The sequence below is a fragment of the Clarias gariepinus genome, chromosome 25, assembly GCF_024256425.1.
Source record: "Clarias gariepinus isolate MV-2021 ecotype Netherlands chromosome 25, CGAR_prim_01v2, whole genome shotgun sequence".
In the NCBI taxonomy this organism is placed as follows: Eukaryota; Metazoa; Chordata; class Actinopteri; order Siluriformes; family Clariidae; genus Clarias; species Clarias gariepinus.
The window spans coordinates 13,042,410-13,064,118 of NC_071124.1; the positions used below are offsets into that span (position 1 = coordinate 13,042,410).

General features: G+C 39.1%; 2 protein-coding genes across 3 annotated transcripts in view; both read right to left on the minus strand.

The window, feature by feature from the left end:
- The window catches only part of kirrel1b (kirre like nephrin family adhesion molecule 1b), a 67,254-nt gene extending 55,613 nt beyond the window's left edge, over positions 1-11,641 (minus strand). For both annotated transcript variants that reach the window (XM_053486109.1, XM_053486108.1), the window contains exon 1: positions 11,407-11,641. In XM_053486109.1, the coding sequence (XP_053342084.1) occupies positions 11,407-11,458 (52 nt within the window). In that variant the 5' untranslated portion in view covers positions 11,459-11,641. The remainder of the gene's footprint in view (positions 1-11,406) is intronic.
- A 4,512-nt stretch (positions 11,642-16,153) lies between these two features.
- The window catches only part of cadm3 (cell adhesion molecule 3), a 114,256-nt gene continuing 108,700 nt past the window's right edge, over positions 16,154-21,709 (minus strand). Inside the window, exon 10 of the mRNA XM_053487136.1 lies at positions 16,154-18,983. Coding sequence (XP_053343111.1) covers positions 18,865-18,983 — 119 coding nt within the window. The 3' untranslated portion in view covers positions 16,154-18,864. The remainder of the gene's footprint in view (positions 18,984-21,709) is intronic.

Genomic DNA, 21,709 nt, shown 5'->3' on the forward strand with positions numbered 1-21,709 from the left:
ATAAGCAGAAAACTGGGTAATGAAAGGACATTCTGAGCCTCCTACCCTAAGTGCCAATACCAGTTTGTGCTAAGAAGGGTAGAATTCTAGATTCTAGAGGTTTTAGTTTTCCAGATACCGTTGTAGCTTCTTAAACTTTCAGACAAGTTTTACCAACCATTGTAGTTTCCTGACGCACCTACTGTGTACCTACAATCATCTCTCTGCCACCTTCCTATGCAAAAAAAAAATCATCAATCCATCACCTACCTTCACAGATGAAGTTAGCTGTGTATTTTGCTTTTTCAGAGTACAATGTCTTCTGACACTGGCAATGATAAGGGTTTTCTAATTAAGTCAGAAGTGCATCATACTAAATGCACAGCCAGCATCTCCTATTCTGAAGCTGAAAGTATTAGATTTAATATGTATAGCACTTATTGTTAATGAAACTATTACTGATCTGGAATTTAATGCACTGTGTTTAATAGAAACATGCATTTCATTAAATGAATGTGTACCATTAATGAAGTAGAGTTCTCCTGCATGCAGTTATATCAGCCTCACATTAACTACAGGCCACTCTCAAATCAAAAACCCTTTATTTCCAAGATCCTATAAAATGTTTAGCCCAACTGTTCATACTTACATGCAAATAACATTCAAGAAATGTATCAATCAGGAGTTAGACCTCATAGCACAATTTAAAGTGCTCAATAACTTACAACTAGCTTCTGATCAGGTTTGTATCTCCTTGTTCATGTTTTTAGACCTTAGAGCAGCATTTACCACCGGGCAACATACTATTGTCCTTTATAGATTAGAAAATGTTGTTTGCAGTATGAGAACAGCCCTCTCCTGGCTTAGGTCTCATTTGACTGATTGGTATCTGTTTGTAGGTGGAAATGGTAACTGCTTTATGGATATGAAGGTAAAGTTTGGTGATCTGCAAGGTTCTACTGTATGTGGCAGTTGAGCATTGCCTGCAGACATAGTGATGCGTGTGTTACAGTGGTGCTGAAACCTCACCCTTTGCCAAAGCTAAATGGTTGATGTCCAAGTCCTTACCAGCTCCCTGTCCCTACAATCAGCACCAGGAGATCCTCAGTCTTTTCACCAACATCCCACATCACATTGACCAAGATCGGGTCACACAATGACCACAAGGTCTTCCTTGACCAGTATGTAGCAGCATGGGATTGGCCCAAGTCACAGTGGGAAGCCCATCTTTAGCAAGTATATTGGAGTACCCCAGAGTGAGGAAGGCAATCCTGTACCAGGTGGGTCAAACCCCAGTTTAAAAATGCCAGCATTTCTACTTCTTGGCTTTCATTTAGGAGCTCTGAAACAGCAGAGGAACATCATGCTGATGAGATCATTGACTTGGTGGCACTGGAGCAGTTTCATGCACAGACTGCTGCAGGAGATGGCTTTGTAGGTTCATGTGTCACCATCTGGGGTTGCTGGCAGAGGCAATGTGACTGGCTGAGGAACATCCGGCGGTATATCTGGGAGCAGGCAAAACACCTCAACAATCTCTCTCTTCCCCATCCGTTCTTGTTTCTGCCCTGCTAGTTCCCCATCCCTGCCCCTTAAAACTCCCCTGAAACCAGCTCTCTTAACCCATTGTTCGCCTTCCCCATTCCCCAACCAGTCACCTTTTTGCTCCTCTGTTGAGTATACCATTTACCCTCACTCTCACCACAGATAACATTCCATGCCCCCTATGGTAAATCCCAGGCAGGCCCCCAGCAAAATGGAAACACTGACTCACTCAGAATTTTTGACATGCCGCATGCCTCTGCTGATCAAACAGCAATGTACCTGTAACTGTAAGTAAACAAGAGGGTTAGTCTTGGCCCAATTCTATTGGCCAGGCAGTCGTGGCAATGTGTGTGGTATGTTGCAAATGTCAACAGGAACATCCACTGTCCGGCCCAAAAGAAAAAAACTGTTAAAAATTAAAAAAACTGTACTTGAGGTCTGCTTTGAAAAAAAATTGCATGGACCTTGTTGGACTATTAGAGAGAACTGCATGTGAGCATCACTTTGTGTTAGCTCTAGTGGACTATGAAATGTGATACCAGGAAGCAGTACCTTTGCACAGCATTTTAGCAATCAGGGTTGCAGAAACACTCTTCCTGAGTTGGAATCCCAAAAGAGATTCTGACTGATCAAGGCACAGCTTTTAAGTCATGCACACTGCACAAACTATATAAATGGTTGGCCATTAATTCTATTCTTACCAGCATTTACCAACCACAAATGGATGGTTTGGTTGAATGATTTAATCAATTGCTGAAAATGTAAGTTTGTTCTCAATGCCACTCAGGAGTGGGATAAATAGCTTGTGCTTCTGTTGTATGCGAAGTTCTGCAAGCCTCCATGGGGTTTTCCCCATTTGAACAGCTATATAGGCACATGCTATATGGCATCTTCAACATCATCAGGGAAAATAAGAAGGAGGTAACTTCTTCAAGCAAAGATGAAATTCAATATGTTTTTGATCTGAGAGGAAAACTCCACACAATTGTTCAATTAAGAATTGCTACAGACACAAGAATGTCAGTCTTCGCTGTACAAGGCACTCGGCTAAGGGAAAAGAAGCAGGTGGTCACAGCGTTTTTGACAATGGTAGTTCCAGAGAGGGAAGAGCTGGGGACAGGGATAAGTCCAAAAAGCATGACCCAATTCTTGCTGGTTCTCTGTGAAGGTCTCCTATCACAGTCACAAAGGTTACCACACTGGGAAGGAATTTTCCAATTTTTCTAATGTTTTTACCTATACTCAGTTGTACCAGCCACATAGAGGACCACATGGAGACTCCACCAGGTGTGGCTATATGCAGCCAAGAGGAACGCAAGGCTCAACATGGGGGTAACTGAAAAATACACATCGTTTGGATTAGACTTATTTGTGACACTTCTGTTTGGTATGTTCAGTGCAGGCCACTTACACTGCTGCCAGTCTAGATAAAATAAATATGTTAATTAGGATTGGCAGTGGCACATGGAACACCTGAGGGCTGTCCTGAGGCTGCCGAGGCAGGGGTTCATGATGAATCCGAAAAAGTGCACTGTCTGTGTATCTGGAATGGGTACACAGACAGTGCACTCTGGAATGGGTCCAAATGGGTATAGGGCAGGTGCATCCCCAAATTAAAAATACTTCAGTGATTGCAGCCTGCTCAAAATCTAAGACCAAAAAGTGGTAAAGCAGTTCCTGGGACTGATAGATTTTTATACTTATTTTTTCAGACATCACCAGCGTGCTGACTGACCTCACTGTCGTGCAAATATGATTTAATCAGGTAAAAGTGTTTTTTTTTTGGGGGGGGGGGGGGGGGGGTTGGGAGGGGGTTTACCATTACATGCTCCCTTTCGTCCTGAAAGTGCCATGCATACAGAGAGCTGGTGGCTGGGGGCCATTTTGTCCCAAGTGGAAAAAGAAACATCTGGTGCTGTACTTTTCTGTCTGTGAGGGAGAAAAAGTGCAGCACCACTTAGAAGGAGTGGGTGGTCTTTGCTCTCCAGTACTACCTACGTATTGGGGCACTGGATCACTCTCGTAATTGACACACTTCAGTCATGTGGTCCACAGGCCGGAGGTACAGAGGGTTGTGGTGTATTTCCTTTCTTGCTTGAGTTTGCTTCCCTACCTAAGCTGGGCAGCGTAAATATGTGGCAGGGCGGGCGTGGCTGAGCATTGCCTGCAGACGGAGAGGGACAGGTGAAATGAGCAGGTAATGTAATGATTTCCACCCATGGCCTATTAGAATTTTTATTGGTTGAAGTTTTTTTGGTGTTAGCAGGAGTGAGAGAGCGATTACAGAAGCCAGAGGCAAGACCTACACACATAGCAGAGAAAGTTTACCCATATGTGCATATGTATATATGAGAGAGGAAAAAAAAGCACTAAAAAGTGGCTCATTTTTAAAAGAGAACACAATAAATCACCTGCATATATAAACTGTGTGTTATTTCATGCCTGTCTTCCTTCATTTTCCCAAACTTGAAAGTTGTTACATTCTGTTCTAGGCCAACTGCTTTTTTTAATATAACCTACCTCCGTGTTATAGTTGAAAAGCTGTATGTTTCTGCAAAACCATATAAGAGACACCATCCTAATAAAGTTAAGAAATATTTAAAATACATTAGACTCTGCCTGCTAAATTAAATAAATTCTCATACTTAATGCTGAGATAAGAGAGAAGTACTGATACTACAGTACTATAGGTCCACATGCAGCTACAAGTACAAGTTCTGATTACCAGTAACTCCGGATGGCGTTTTTGTTTCATCATGTGTAGCAGGAAACTACCCTGGATGGATTATAAACTCCAATCTTTCAATCAAAGCTCTGTATTTAATATTACCAGCATAATTTTCTTTCATATGAGAAATGTTGTTAAGATAAGAAATATCACAACCTAATGCAGAAAAACTAGGAACTCTTTTTTTAACCTATAGCTTGAATAATTAAAATGCCTTACTGTCTGTATATTGCAGTAGATGCATAACCAGATTTTACACAGACTATAAAATACTAGTACTGCCCTATAAAGAACTTAATGGACTCATGCTGCAGTACCTGAGCGAGGTTCTGGTATTTTATTATTTAACCTGCCTACTTTGATCAAAAGCTGCAGGCTATTTGTAGGTACCTTAAATAATAAAACAATGTCCAATAGTTTTGGAACATCCTTCCAATTGGTATTTGGGGATCAGAGACAGTCTCGCTGTTTAAGTCTAGGCAGAAAATAAATACTGTATATGTCCAGTCAAGCCCATTTAAATATTTCGTCCAGGGTAAAAAGAATAGTGATTTGGTGGACATCGTTCTTAACCATTATTGCAACATGAAACACACCTTATCTCCCTCTCTCTCTCTCACATGCACACACACACACACACACACACACACACACACACATTACTCCTCAGTTATCAGACCACTTCTGCTCTTCACACTTGCCAATCTCTTGCCCAATATCTGTTTGAGCTGAGTTCTTGTCAGTACTGCTCAGGATGGTCCCATACAGACAGCCTTAAGATTACATGATTGTATAAGCCATGTTCAAACACTGGATATGTTACATTGATAGATTTATCTATCTCTTAAAGAAATTACTTTCTCGCCAAACAAAATTATTTTTTCATTGTAACATGGCGGCTTTCAAATGATGTCTCGCGATGAAGTTGTGGCCAGTTTTTCCAGATCACGCTGACAAAATCTTGCTTAGGCAGTGATGAAAATACTCCCCCTTTAATGCAAATACAGCTCATATGATAACAGTGATATTTGCACATACTTTGTTTCAATATCATCATAGAGATACTGTATATTTTGTGCATTTTAAAAGCACCCATCTGCATCCATAATGGTTACTAGGTCTGCTCTTATAAGATTGCCATCTTGACTTTAAGGAAAAGTGACTAAGGTTCTTATTTAGACAAGAAGCCAATAAATTCAGGTGTAATCAAAATTAATGGAAAAGAATGCAAAATGGAAATGTGCTGTAAACGGGCTTCAGAAAACACGGAGATGGCTTGGGACTGCAATATATATATATATATATATATATATAATTTTTTTGCACTCAAATCTCCATTAGTGGACAGTTAATAATTTACTCTAAAAAATAGACTTCATATTAAAACTATGGAGAACGTCCTGGTCACACAAATGCACTGTACATCATAGTGTTATAGAAGAAAGGAAAAAAGACATTATAATCACCCTTTTTCTTCTTTCCTTCTCTTACTTTCTACATATATGCTGACCAGCCATAACATTAAAACCATTACTATTAAAACCACCTAGGTTTCAGGTTCCTCTTGTGCCTCTGGTGGCATGGCTTTGCATGGCACAATGTTGACAGGGTACCCTTTGGGTGCTCTGGGTTGTGGGGCTGGGTGGGGCCGCCGTGGATCGCACTTGTTTGTCCTGCGTATCCCATGGGATCTGGGGAGTTTTTAGCCTGGATTGGTTTGCCTACATGGCCGCTTAAACGGTGGGCTGTGGTGGACTGGGTGTTCTAGTGCCTTTCTAATGTGACAAGATCAAACCATTAACCTGGATGGGATTTTAACTCTGATCTCTTCAATGATCACTGGTTCATTGAAAAGCATGCTATTGATTCTAGTAAATATTAATATACACATCATTGAACACCACAAAAAATATCGAATAACAGAATAAAAAGATGGGAAAAATATGAGATCCATTCTGTAAAACTAGATGTGATGTAGTTTGGACACGGTGTTAACACCATGGGAGCTACAGTAAGATGCCGTTCATAGTAATATTTCCAAAAGAAAATTAAACTGAGACGTAACATTACAAAACTAAGAGTTGCATGACATGAGATAAACACGCTTTGTGTCAGCTATTTAAAATTTAGTCAATCTTATCCTATTTTCGTTCAGTCAAATTTTATTTAACTAAAAGTCTGGACATTTAAGCCTAGTTTTGGTCAAAGAAAACGAAACATTTTAGCAATAAGATTATTATTAATTAAGCCTACAGCTAATTTAGTCGAGCCAAAACATTTTTCATCAAGTTTTTCACAAAATAATTATCCTATTATAAAATTATCTTTCCAGCTGCTGTTTTCAGCTAATTATATTTATTTTTTAACCATCACAACAACTTCTGCATGTCCATATTGTTTAACTACAAAACAATAGGAGCAGTATGGACAATATTTTTAAACTATTTTTAAAAATTGGACACACTTGGACTGTTGTAGGGATAGCTCCTATGGGTCACAATCATTTCCTAACCTACTGTATAAGCTTAATGGGTTTGGCAACGGTTTAGCTATTAAATAAAATAAAATACATCACAACATGATTATGTTAACATGTGGTAACATAATTATTACAAAGAGGCTGTAAAACTACCGTAAGATGTTTATGGTATACCTTGATGCGTCTCTTCAGGTTTGTGGTATTTTTCCAAGCAATTGTGTGCCCACACTGTTTCCCCTCTGATATTTCTACACACCTGCTTTTTGCTCCGGTTCAATATAAAGAAAATGGGCCCAAATATCGGCTCTTCTCTTTTGCCCGAGTAATACTGGAGAGATAAAGATGACTGAGCTGGGAACATCTCGTCACTGCACGCGCAAACTACTCCTGACTCCAGGAAATACTGCTGCTCGAGCTATAATGAATGAACACCGTATCGCAGTGGATTGTGACAAAAATTAAATGTAGACGAAAATAAAAACAGATGTTTTATTAGTTTTTATTTCTTTTAAACCACAGTTTACTCGTGTTTTTTACGTCAACAATATTACATGCTGATTTCGTCACTGTCACTGTTCATTGACACATGACGCCTCATCATCGTCTTGTCTTAGTCACAGGAAGGAAGGTCGTCAACGAATATTTTTCATCATTATATTCGTTGATGAAATTAAAACTACATGTTGTCTCTATGGTAGATGTTATCACAATGACTTTTCAACTACATTACACACAAGTCAACCAATGATATTGTTCCTACTGGGCCGGTTGATTGAGGACTATCCAGACTTATTAGAATTGACAGGAAGTCTAAAGTAACTTAAGCTATTTATAACTGTAGTGAGCAGAAAAGTGTATCAGAATGCACAACATAAATAACCTCAAAAGTGAATGGCCTACAACAGCAGAAGACTAGCCCATAGAGGCCCGCAGTTATTAAACTGCAACAGCTGCTTAAAATGGTTAAGAAATGTACCTATTTCTGAATGAGTACAGACACAGACTTTAGACAGTCTCAGGAAATCTCTTCCCAGCACCAGCACCCAGATATAAATATGATGCAGAAGAAATCATGATTCCTCAGATCAGGATACCTTGTTTGATTATCCATGGTCAAGTTCTGATGCTCACATTGTACTGTAATTAATTTCAGATTTCTGTCTGCAGTTATGCAGCCCAATATGCAGCAAGCTGCAACGCACTTTAGAAATAACCCATAACACCTGGAGTTGCTCTGACAATCTCAACTGGCCCCTGTAAAAAAAGCTCAGATCCTTACACTTGCCCATTTTTTCTTCCTTCAACACATTATCTGAAAACTGACTGTTCGTGTGCCTTATAATATATCACACTCCTTGGCAGGGACTACTGTAATGGGATAATTGATATTATTTACTTCACCCGTCAATGGTTGTGTTGTGGATTCTGTGTAGATTATAATACATATATACAGTATATATATATATATAGTTTTTATATTTATGAATAATAAGTGCCTACTAGTCTATGGACTTTGTTCAAATTAAAAAAATAAATTAAAGTGGTAATATTTCTAATCACTAAGACCTCCAAAACTCCCTTGATATTTTCTTATTAATATCAATATTTTCTTGTTAAAACACAGTTTAAATAAAAAAATCTACATAATCAAAATAATGCTTGGATTTTAGAGATGCATCGATTGCAAATTTCTCAGATTCTGATTTCGTAAGATTTAACCTAACAATTTTTTTGCCCAATTCCAATTTTCTTCCTTTTTAAGAACTATAATTGATATTGCACATCAACATTTGTGCAAACTTTTTTAAATTATAAATTCTATTGTATGTTCCTAATAAAACATGTTCTATTAAATCACTTTGTTCCCGGAACAAACAAAATACCAAAATAAAATTAACAAATAAAATTATGGCCAAGAGCACAAATGCTCTCTAGACTTCAGCGGTTGGCTGTGGCACTGGATTCGGGATGACTTGAAGCAAGATCTCTCGATGATTAAGTGGACGTATTTAGTTGAACCACTCAGGAGCCCATGCATGATCTGCACAGAATTGGTTATCTCTGAGACTGACCAAAAATCAAGCTGAAAACTGTTTGACTTATCAGTTCATCTTTACAGAAGACCACATCAGGTTTAATTTCTATTAGCCAAGAACAAGATTCTAAGGCATTCGTGAGCACAGGGTTACCAAAAGTGGATGGCTGAAGACTAGAAATTTTTTTTTATTTATTTATTGATTTATTTTTATTTATTTTTTTTAATCTTAAACAGTCCACAGTCAGTTGGTTCCCATGACAGCCTCAGGTTCCTGTTCTTGGCTGACATGACTGGTACCGATGTGGTCTTCTGCTGTCAACCATCTGGTACAAGTATCAATGTCACGATCAATGTCACAGAGATCACACTTTTTTCATTCTGATGTTTGATGTGAACATTACCCGGAACTCTTAATCTGTAACTGCATAAAGTTTTTTGCGCTGCTACAACATGATTACTTGATTAATCACAAATCTCTACGTACAGGTAATCCTAAAAAAGTGGACAGCGAGTGTATTTGTTTTACTAAAAACGTTTTTTGTTAAAAAAAAAAGGATTTTCCAAATATTTTCCTTAATTTAAAAAAAAAGGGCAGCAGTGCAATATGTGAGGTGGTGGTCAAGACTAGTGCCTGTTAACGTTTATGAAAGAACAGCAACACACTAATTAAAAGAAAACATCATTTAAGTTCATACCTCCTCCTATCCTCCTGTTCCTTTGTCTCATATATGTTTGTGACAGGTTCTGTCCTCCCACGCTACTCATCTTGCCATTCTTTTATCCCTTCATCATTACACATATGCATTACTCGCTTGCCTCTGCATCACGCCACTTGTGCTTCAACTTTCCTCATTTGATCACACCGCTTCTCAGACCACTGCTAAAATAGTCTTATTAATATTTCCTTACTGTCCTTTATTCTCTCAGTTTTACTCTTAAAAAAATGTAAAACCAAACTCTTTGAACTAGGTCAGTGGAAAGACATCTGCAGACACCATACATCCCAGTTTGACATTTTTCTGGCCTGTTGTTGGAAATCAGGGCAGTGCACAGGAAGCACCAGATGTGGTGGCTAAAATATGTCCTATACCTTTTTTTTTTCACTAATCGTCTATAACGCTTTATCCTGCACGCAGGGTTTCGGGGGTGGGGGGGTGGCTGTGGCATCATGAGGTGGCCTACACCCTGGACGGAGTGCAAATCCATTACAGGGCACACACATCAACACACTTCCACGCTACTAGCAATTCGGGAACGCCAATTAGCCTAATCTGCGTTTTTCGCCTGTGGGAGGAAACCAGAGAATGCGGAGGAAACCCACCAAGCACGGCAAGAACATGCAAACTCCATGCTCACAGACCTGAGTCGGGAATCGAAGCTGGACGATGGAGGCGACAGTGCTAACCACTATGCCAAATCACCACAGAGAATAAAATTTAATTCATTGTCATTTTAGCAGGTACTGGTACACCTATCGTGTAGGTGCTGGTCACAGTAACTTGTTGGTTGGTATATATATATATATATATATGGTTGGACAGTGCTGAGCAAAGCAGTGACACTGCCATGGTAGTGGCATCCTAGCTGGACAAAATGTGCCTAGCAACAAATGTGCTACACTCATTATACATAAACACACACACACAGACACACACGTGTGCACTTACAAAGAGTACCTGTATGGTGTGCATATTAAAGTGCCAACTAAATGCATTATGATCAACCCGGATTTTCTCACTCAAATGTTTCTATTTATTAGAACATCGTGCAGTAATGTGCCAGTCTAACCGTGGACCGGAAGTTAAAACCTCAACAAAGGCGCGCGGCACTTGTTGGGTGGGGAACATGCAGTCGTCCTTTATTCCACGCGCCCTTATTAAATGCCCCGCCATCATGCCCTTCGAGTCGGGAGGAAAGCGTGCAGGAGTGAGATCCAGCGCGCCGGCGCCGTGCATTATCCTCCTGCTCGCCTTCATCATCATCATCATCATTATTATTATTATTATTATTATTATTATGGCCTCATTATTCGGTTACGGCTGTGTACAGTACAGTGCGCGGGGAGAATCGAGCGCACAGGTACAGAAAAGCGTGTACCATTAACACCTGCAGTGTGTGTGTGTGTGTGTGTGAGTGTGTGTAGCGTGATTAAAACGAACACTTAAAGTTAATTGAACACTGTGGGTGTTAATTCGCGCACAGGAACGTGCCAGTCGGTGCGAGACTCCGAGATCAGCGGGTCCGCACCAGTCCCGCTGGACACACACACACACACACACACACACACAAAAGCTATGATACTCACCATTTGCGTTATACATTGTAACATGGGTACTGTGTTCTGACATCATGCACACACACACACACACACTGAGTATTTCTGGAAAATCATTAATTACAGTACGACTGGGGAATCTAAAATATGATGTGCACATCAAAGAACAGCTTAAACATATGCATAGATAGATAGATAGATAGATAGATAGATAGATAGATAGATAGATAGATTATAAAAAAATCAAATACAGAATGCAGAATTAACACACATTGACACATAGGTGTTGTAAGTTATGATTTTTTTTCATGCCATCTATGACTCTCCCGGCTTTGACAGATCACACAGCTGCGCTGCTTTACCTTTGTTCACGTGAACACCGACGGCCAAAGTTAAGATGCAGAACCATGCCATGGCTGTGAGGCACAAACCCGTCCGTCCCACCGCTGCTCAGGGAAACGAAAGAAAAAACCGTCAATGCATCTCCTTTAGGTTCACACTCTCCAAACTGCGATGCCTTAAATAATGACAGCACAAAGCATGTCCGTGCACATGTCCCTCCGATACACCGTGCTGCTCGCGGCTCCCCGTCCCATTGTGTGTGTGTGTGTGTGTGTGTGTAAGTGTGCGAGCGCGCGCGCGTGTCTGTGTGTGTGTGTGTGTGTGCAGTCTCCTGTAGCTCTGTCGCTTTTGGTTTCATTCACTCCATCATTAACGAAACAAGTCCTCGAAACAGCACACACACACACACACACACACACACACTCTCTCTATTGCAATTCTCAATTTATTTTAGAGGCCAACAGCGCCAGTCCATACTCCTAGTGGCAGCGTGCGGTACTGCATGCCTCCTAGCTCTCTCTCTCTCTCTCTCTCTCTCTCTCTCTCTCTCTCTCTCGTCCTTTGTTAGTTTTCAATGTCAAACCTGGAGTACGAGTGACAGCTAGATACCGTGTTTAATAGGCACTGAAAAGTGACGATTTTGTTCTTGTTTTGCAGGTGACGTCATCTATCATAAGACACGGCTTTTAAGGTTGTAGAGGATGAAATGAAGACTGGACTGGGTTTCTGCACTGTAAGTCTGGGACTAGACACTTGTACTGAGCAGGCACACATTTCCCAACTGGTTCATGTTTTATTCATTTGTATTAAGATTAATGTATTGTAATAGTGGCAACACAAGACTGATAACTGTAGCTTTGTATTTATTGCATAATGTATATATAGAATGCCTTGTGTTATAACTTACTAATTATAATCATGGTAGTGTCATGATTGTTTAGTGGTTAGCACTGTGGCTTCACACCTTCAGCGTCCAGGTTCAATTCCCACCTTGGATCTCTGTGTAATATTTATGCCACATTTGTTGTTGTTGTTGTTGTTGTTGTTGTTTTCTGTAAACTGAAGAACCATTTCTAGCATGATTTTTGTCTGAATTGTCCTTTAAAAGGAATACATGTTTTTTTTTCTATTGCATGTCACCTTTATTTGTCAAAAAGTAGTGTGTTACCTTATGGTGTGCTACAGTTGAATTGGGAACAACTTTAAAAAGTTTTTAGGAACCTTCTATTTAGACAGTAGATGGCTCCCAAAGCTTATTAAACAAAGATTAAACATAGATGAATAAAGCTGGTAAAACACTCTGAACGTGACTCAGTTAACTGCAGAACACCACACACACACACACACACACACACACACCTAAAGCAATTTAGATTATCTAAGCCACCCACCAGCTTATTTTGGGAGCTGGGAAAAACCAGGAGCCATACTTAAAGTGTTATAATGTATGCAAAACCCTACAACTGTTCCTTATCAGAAAGGGTTTTTAAAAGAACCAGAAACCTACTGTAGAACGCTTGTTTATCAAACATTTTAAGAACCATTTTAAATGTAGTAACTGCACAAAAATTTCATTACAGTACAGCATTTACTGTAGGAAACGCTCTTATCCAGAGCGACTTACATTTGATTTCACTATACAGTACATATGAGCAGTTGAGGGTTAAGGGCCTTGCTCGAGGGCACAACAGTGGCAACTTAGTGGTGCTGGGGCTTGAACCTGGGACCTCCCAATCAGTGGTAAAACATCTTAACCACTGAACTACCCCCCAATTATGTAAACAGCCTAAAGAAACATTGACAAACCATGAAGATTACAAACGATATTAACACGTTTGCTATGATAGTTTAGTACTACACTTGCCATGATAGCTCTCAGGGTGCAGTTGGCACAAATAGTTTTGCACTCATGACTCTATAAGTGAACAGTTGATAACATCATCAAAATACAGTACACTTCCTGTTAAAACTACAAAGAATTTCCTGATGACAACTGCACTTTTGACTGTAGTTTACGATCATAGTGTACTAGTGAACACAGTGTCACCCAGATGAGGATTGCTTCCTTTGTGTCTGGTTCATTTTAAAGTTAGTTCTTGCCATCACTGAGCTCGTTCTTGCTCGGTAGGATAAACTTTGAACTGTAACATTTATATCTGGAATTTATATACAGTATTTCTTTAAAGCTTCTTTCTGACAATCTTTATTGCTAAAAGAACTGAGCTCTAGAACCTACATACAAATATATACTTGGCCAACTAATTTAGTAAAAGTTAGTAATTACTGTAGTTAAATCAGGTGGCATATTAGGCGTCCCACAGGCGTAGTGGTTAGCACTGTAGTCTTGCACTTTCAGGGTTGATGGTTTGATTCCAGCCTCGGGTCTGTGTCCGTGGAGTTTCATGTTCTCCCCATGCTTGGTGGGTTTCCTCCAGGTACTCCGTTCTCCTTCCACAGTCAAAAGGCAAATTGTACTGTATGTAGTGTGTGAGTGTGTGTGTGGCTGCATGTGTGTTCCCTACGATGGACTGGCACCCTGTCCAGAATGTGCCCGTCAGTGCCCGAAGTCTCCTGATGTGGGCTCCAAGGCCCCATCACCATTTACAGAATAAACGGTGTAGAAGATGAGTGAATGAATGAGACCCCTGTAAGATAATGTTAAATAAATTTCTGAGAATATGACAATTAAAACTGTGACTCGGTTACTTAAATTCTACCCATGTTTACCTCTTAGAAATGTATGCTAGCTTACTTCAGCTAGTTAAGTTAGCCAAAAATAGTTAAACTGTATACTGTAAGGCTATTTGGAATACATTGGGAGCTTTTCATTTGCATAATCATTCCAATATTTGTTTTTGTTCATTTTTTGACATTACATACCTGCGGATCATTATTCTGCTGCTTGATCCAGTTTTGGCCCATCTTCAACTGTTGTACCATACGTGTTTGAAGAATATTCTGATATAAAGTGAAGTTCATTAATGTACAAATTATTTCAGGTTTTCATGTCCTGTGGTTTCAAAACAACTCGAAATGATCACCCCTCTACCAACATGCATAACTGTCTATAGAAGGTGTTTGTGGAAATATGATGTGATTACTTTTTGCAAAACATATCACTGCGCATGATGACCAAGTATTTCCACCTTGGTCTCCTCATTCCAAAAGATGTTTCAGAACATGTGAACATCTGTTTATGCAGTTTTGCAAACCTTACCCGTGCTGCCACATTCTTTCTAAAGATCCAGAAATTCAGAAGATATGTGAAGATACTTGTTTAGACTTTTTATTGTGCTCTCATAAAAATAAACATTTCTATATTTCTGTAGATCACAAAATGTAGCTCTTGGGGATTCCTTTATATCTCTGAGCATCAAAAGGTCTGACCTTGGACTGAATTTACTTACCAAGGAAAACTGACAATTTTCCTAAGAACTTTACATTTGTTAACAATCCATCTGGCTGTGGAATTGTGAATATCAAATTGTATGGATATGGCAATAACAGCTTTCCACATTAAAGAGCACCTTTAAGGTCATGGCTTATATACTTTCTTCTTGGAATGATGTAGACACACACCTGAGTGCTCCAGAACACCATGTTGCCAAACGTTGTGCTGTTACAGAGGTTGTCACATTCCTTGATGATTTACTATTCTTAAGCATTTTGTTAGGTTAGTAACACCTGACTGCTGTTTACCCTCCTTATGAATGAAAACTGGACTCCATGTTAACTTAAACACCTGTCCTGTTATACTGAACATTTATATGTGGGCATTTGGCCGATGCCCTTATCCAAAGTGACTTAAATTTTAATCTAATTATACATCTGAGCAGTTGAGGATTAAGGGCCTTGCTCAAGGGCCCAACAGGGACAACATAGTGGTAATGGGATTTAAAGCTGGAACCTTCCAAACTGTAGTCCAATGCCTTAACCACTGAGCTACCCTTGACCCCCTTCAGCCCCCTAACACACTGTATGACTGCAAATCAATCTCTGCTTTCCGTTATCACCAAAATGAGGATGGATTTCTTGTTGAGTCTGGTTCCTCTCAAGGTTTCTTCCTACTGCCATCTCAGGGAGTTTTTCTTTGCCATCGTCACCCTTCACTTGGTCATTAAGGACCATCTGATCATTTTGATAAATGTATGCAGTATATATCTTTTAAGCTGCTTTGGGACAATGACCATTGGTAAAAGCGCTATATATTTAATTGAATTGCAAGGTCCATCAGCTACTTAATTTTCTGTTGGTTTCTGAATTTATTATGTTTTTTTTGTCACTTGAGGTTTTGTTTATATACCAACGTTGGTGAGAACCAACTTTATTTAAGGCCTAATACTGTTATTTAAGGCCTAATAAATAAAATTCTAAAATTAAAGGAGGGTGTATTGGCTTTCTCCCATGAATGTAGATTCTGAGATGAAAAGTATAGAAATGTTTTTTGCACAGGCCATGCAAGTCGTTCCTGAGGCATTATTTCTACATTCGTTAAAATTATATGTTCAGTCCAATCAAACCTATTTTTTGTACACAGTGATAGCAAATTACATAGCAACTGCGCAATAACACTATTTTTCTTTTGTATTATACACTGAACTGTCCCTACTTTCTATTTGCACATTTTTCTATGCTGCTATGACAAAGAAATCTCCCCACTGTGGAACGAATCAAGATATATCTTATTATCCTATCTTATCTTACAAAACCTCCATTTAGAGGTTATTCTCAGCTAGAAGATGAAGCAAGCAAACATAAACAACGGGAAAATGTCAATGACATATGAATATTTATTGAAAAGGAAGACTTCTCATTCCAAAACAGCGCTAACATAGACGGTCAAATTAACAATGCCTGTGGAAAACAACACATTGTGTTTTCTTTGCCTGTTGGAGATGACACTGTTTGTGAACATCTTACATAAGAAAGTGCACACACACTTCGCAAAACCCTTAATGTGGGTCAGTGTGCATGGGTATGCACTTAACAACTGTTGTAAGGAGAGGACTGTTCAAGGCAACACTATTTACATAAAATTATACAAAATGGCTGATTTTAAAACAATAAGTCACGGAAACTATACTCTTCTACACCTTACTATAGATGTCTATACCATCTATAACATCTAGTCATACAATAAAAAGTTAACAGAACATTTTACACTTATAGTATACAGAGCTACAAAATGAAAAAGGGATAAACATAATTTAGAAATAAACCTCTGCAATGATCCACCGTTAACATAAGGTGCATCACAAATTCTGCTACCTGTACCAGAGAAAGAAAGGGGAGAGATGAAGGAGAGGCGGATCTAACATAATGCATCATCTAGTGGTGGAAGGTTGTAACAGCAAACATGAGGTCTATGATCAGGGCTGTAGTTTAGAGTAGTGTTTCCCAAATTCCAGGTCCACAAACAGTTTTTTTTTTCTTCTTTTTTTTTAAGCACCCAACATACGTCAAACAACCCATATAGAATACTGAATACGTTAAGTCCCTGAGCACCAGTTTGGGAAACGTTGGGTTTAGAGCCATGATGTCAGTCTCAAGTCCTGGAGGAATTCTACAGATTTTTTTTTATTTATCAATACCTTATTTAGTTCATCAGCTAATTATAAAGGCCCTTGAAGGTTGTGGTGTGGTGTTTTAAAAGAGCATTAAACACATATCTCCGAAGGGTTAGGACTCATCTCTGACAACGCTGCTCTGTAGAGTCTATAGAAATCATTAGATTTTTTTACGATGGATCAGCTCTACAGAGGATAAGCAATATTCAGAGGAAGCTGGGGAAGATCAGTTCTGTCGTTCATGCAACTTACATAACAAGTCATCCAATATGGTTATCAATATGTCAGCTTGCTATTTGTCATACAATAAACTTCAGCATTTCTAGCCTTAATGAAGCTAGCTGCAAAAGTAAGAAATACCAGGGTGGTCGGATCAAGTATGACAAGATCGAGACTATGGATAGTTATTAAGGGAGAACCAGAATGCACTTTCACAGACACACACTAAAACTAGAACACTGTATAGGGAGACGAAGAGAGGGAGGCAAGAAGGGAGTGTCGAAAACATAAGGAGAGAAAGTACAGTAGACAGAAGAGTCTAGCTTCTTGTTTTAGTTTGTTTTGCTTGCTTGTTCGCACATGCAGTACCCTGCTTTAGCTCATTCGCCTGTCTTCGATAGGACAGGAAGTGATGTCACAATAAGATATGGGATGCAAGTACCGGGCTAACAAGGAAAGGAAAAAATGTATTTCATCATCTGTTTGTAATGAAAAGAATAATGGTGATGATACCAATAAGTCCTGGGATGACAGCTGACACCAAAAATTGCGCCACCAACAGTTACACCAGAAACTCAGTTGGAAAAAAACAAAAACTCATACCAATATTTGCAGTACTGACATATTCATGGTAACTTTTTTTTTTTGTACCCCATATATCAATTTTTTTTTTTTTTTTTTAATCTCAATGCATTTTCACGCATGTAAGAAAACCAGGCAGGCTTTAGAGTATATACTGTAACATGACACAATGAAATGCAGACAAAGATGGGTTAGGAGGATGGATGGAGAGAAAGGGGAAAAGAGGTAAAAAGAGAGAGTGAAGGAGAGAGAGAGAGAGAGAGAGAGAGAGAGAGAGAGAGCATGACAAAGAGTATATTTACACCACACTGGACCAGTTCTCCCAAGTAAAAACAATGCTATATAATTATCTATATATATCTATACATTTATTCTGGGGTTCGATAAAGTCACAGCACAGAAGCTGTTTTGCATGATTGCATTGTTTGTGTGTATCTGTGTGTATATCAATGTGTGCGTGTGTGTGTGTGTGTGCGCTAATCTGCCTGCCCGTCTGCAAGTTGTGTATATTGCCGAGTATTAAGATATACTTTGTCTCTTTTGTTTGAGGCAAAGATAATGGGGAGTTGGAATTTAGCTTCTTTTGTGTGTGTGTGTGTGTGTGTGTGTGTGTGTGTGTGTGTGTGTGTTTGTATGTGTGCATGCATGTCAGATGTATGGGAAATGAATGTGAAAGTACACACTGGTTAAAATGTGTTTGTGTTAGTTAAACTGTATATGAGTTCACTGTGGGTTATACAGTAGGTTATTGTCATCATATTGTCCTTGTTGAATATAACCACAGAGGCATATGAAGAGACTGGGTACAGGCATGAATCCGAGAGCACATAGGCATGCTGTCTATTTGTGTGTATGCTAGTGTGTGTGTGTATGCTAGTGTGTGTGTATTTGTGTGTGTGTGTGTGTGTGTATGTGTGTGTGTGTGAACAGTTAAATACTGATGTCAGTGCAAAACTCCCTGGTTTCAACACAGCCTGAAACTGATCTTTTTCTGCTTTCTTCAGTTCCACGTCTTTTGTTCACTCTTTTACTCATTCCTTTTTAGATTTTCTCCAACGGAAAGGAACTGAAGCAAGGGAAGAAAGAAAAAATGGAGTGATGGAGGGACGCTTAGATAAAGTATTCTTTCTTGTCCTCGATACCGGAGTGGCCACCTTCTGCGTTGATGATGGCTGTGTCGGCATCCTGGGCATCGTCTGAGCCCTTTGCTTCATGGGTCAGATATGTACCTGACAGAGAGGATTAAGATGGGGGTTACAAGCATAGACAAACTCAGAGTAGAAAATTAAAAACAGAGGGCACAATATAAAAGTCATAGCCGTATTTTTTCCCCCTAAACATATACTGATCTTTTAAAAGACTGATCGAGAACATATGCAACTGAATGAACTAGTAACATATATCTTAAGTTCTGGTGAAAGGGTAAAGATTGGTCTGCTGTATTCTACCTGCACAGTCTGAATATAGTAGTTGGCATCTACAAGGCCAATTTGAGTCAATTAGCCTTTGACTAAAAAGAAAACAACATTCTGGTCGATCCATTGTGCCATCCAGCATATTGGGTGACAGCTACTCCTCACCCTGGAGACATATCCTTGTTGTTGGGCCGGGGTTGCCAGCTCAACGGGAAATTGTTATTCAAAACCGGAGTACCGGGAGGAAACCCACCAAGCGCTTGGAGAACATGCAAGCTGCATGCACACAGAAACGGGAATCGAACCCGGACCGTGGAGGTGCAAGGTGACAGTGCTAACCAGAACCCCACCGTGCCGCCTGATTAATACTACATAGGTTATTTATTTCTGTATCAATGAAACACTATTGTTTGTATAAAAAAAAAAAAATTGATTCATCTGCAGTCATCACATGCGACGATCAGCCATAACATTAAAACACAAAACCTTATGCCCAATATTGTGTAGTTTCCAGTTGTGTGGCCTCTGCAGATGTGCTGTGATGTCTGGATCCTTTGGGTGCTGTGGATTATGGGAAGGGGCCTTGGGATCTATGAATCTGAGATGTTTTTTCTGGTGCATTCCATGAATGCTTGACCGGATTAAACATTGGGGAATTTGGAGGCTGGAATCAACAAACTTGAACTCTTTGCCTGCTTTTTGCCCATACAGCGCAGACTGTGATGCATGCAGTGTTCTCGGACCTTTCTGTTATGACTAGCATTAAATCTTTTCAGCAATTCATCCTGCAGTGGCTTTCCTGTGGGATCGGACCAGACACCTTTGGGTCCTACAGGCATTCAAGGGCCAGTCATAAAATTATTATTCTTTCTTATATATAAGAAAAAATAATGTAATGAGAATGAATGTTGGTCGTGAGCTTAGTTCTTCTCTACATATCCTTCACACAAGGCGACACACTTTTCCAAATAATAGATGAGCTGGTGGACAGTGTCTTTGAAGAAGCCGTCTTTTTGGCTCTTGAGGAAAAGTTCCTTTAAGTGATGGAAGAGACAAAAGTCACTGGGGGTGAGGTCAGGGGAGTAGGAGGGATGAGGCAGAATTTTGTACCCCTAGTCACCTGAAAGTTTCACCATTTCGTGAGCTGAATGGTCTGGCATGTTGTCATGATAAAGGTGCACTTCAGGTTTTTTAACTGGGTGTGCTATTTTGGTTGAGACCATCTAACAGCACCGTGCAGACTTACAACCGCGTGTAAGTGTTCATGCATGTACTCATTTCCGTAGACATAATTTGGGCAAATATTTACATTTTTTTTATATAATAATACAAATTTTATGACCGCCCCTCATAGATGAGCCTTGGGTGGCCTCTGTCTCCAGTTTACTGGTATATAACTTTTTATAAATGTTATTCTGTTCACCTTGTGATGGTGTTAGTGTTGTGGCTGATCAGTTTATATAAGCTAATTATGGCTAAGCACATTTTAAGCAATAATGGCTGAAAAGTGATGGAAAAACAGATTAACTGTAAAACTCAATTTACAATATCTTCTTTTTCAAAAGATATTCTACATACCAATAAACAAAGCTCTGTATCTCATACCCATATGTTTTTACCTTGTGTACTGTATAAAAACAATTTTATACTTAAATTTAAGACCTAAAACAAATCATTAAATGATTTCCCAAAAACGCATCAACGCAAAATAACAACCTCTTTTTCTTGACTTGAAAACAGGCTTTTTGGAAAATTTCTTCCAGGTTGAAAACTCTGTTTTCAATAGTAATGTGTGGAAAGAAAAATAACTGAGCTTTTGGCTTGTGAGGATGTGCTGCATGAATCATATCATCTGTATTTGACAGCAGAATGTGAAATACTCTGTGAAAGCATTTTTTGACGCTTCTACGTAACTGGCCAACTTGGGTTTGACAGTGTTTTTGCATTTTCACGTGGATTGATTTTTTTTTTTTTATGCCTGTGTATGTGTAATCTCGGCCTTAGACTTCCTGGAAGCTCAAACCATTTCGGTCATTCTCCTCTGATCTCTAACCCAGACCACCATTGAGAAGGCATTTACATCTACAGAGCTGCTGTTCACTGCATGTTTTTTATTATTAATCATCATTCTGTGTAAACTCAGGAGACTGTTGTGTTTAGGGCTTTTAAAAATACTTGATTTTAATCAAATATTATTTAAAAAAATCCCTCAAGATTTTTTTTATATAAACAAATATTCCTCCACTAATGCTGCAGATGGTGGTGATAATCTAAAGCAAAATTGCACTGACAACAATCCACAAGAAAGGCCATTCAACTTCCTGATGGAAAGCAAAGTGCTATGATCATCTACTGTATATTTACTCAATTACAGTATTGATGCCTGTTTATAAATATTCTTACAGTACATGTATATACAGGATGTTTGTAAATAAAATTAAATGATGATATGATGATTTAATTGCTGCATTTGTTGACATGGTAGCAAACAGGAGAAGCTTTCATTTTTTTTATCTTATTATTTTCATCGTACAGTAACA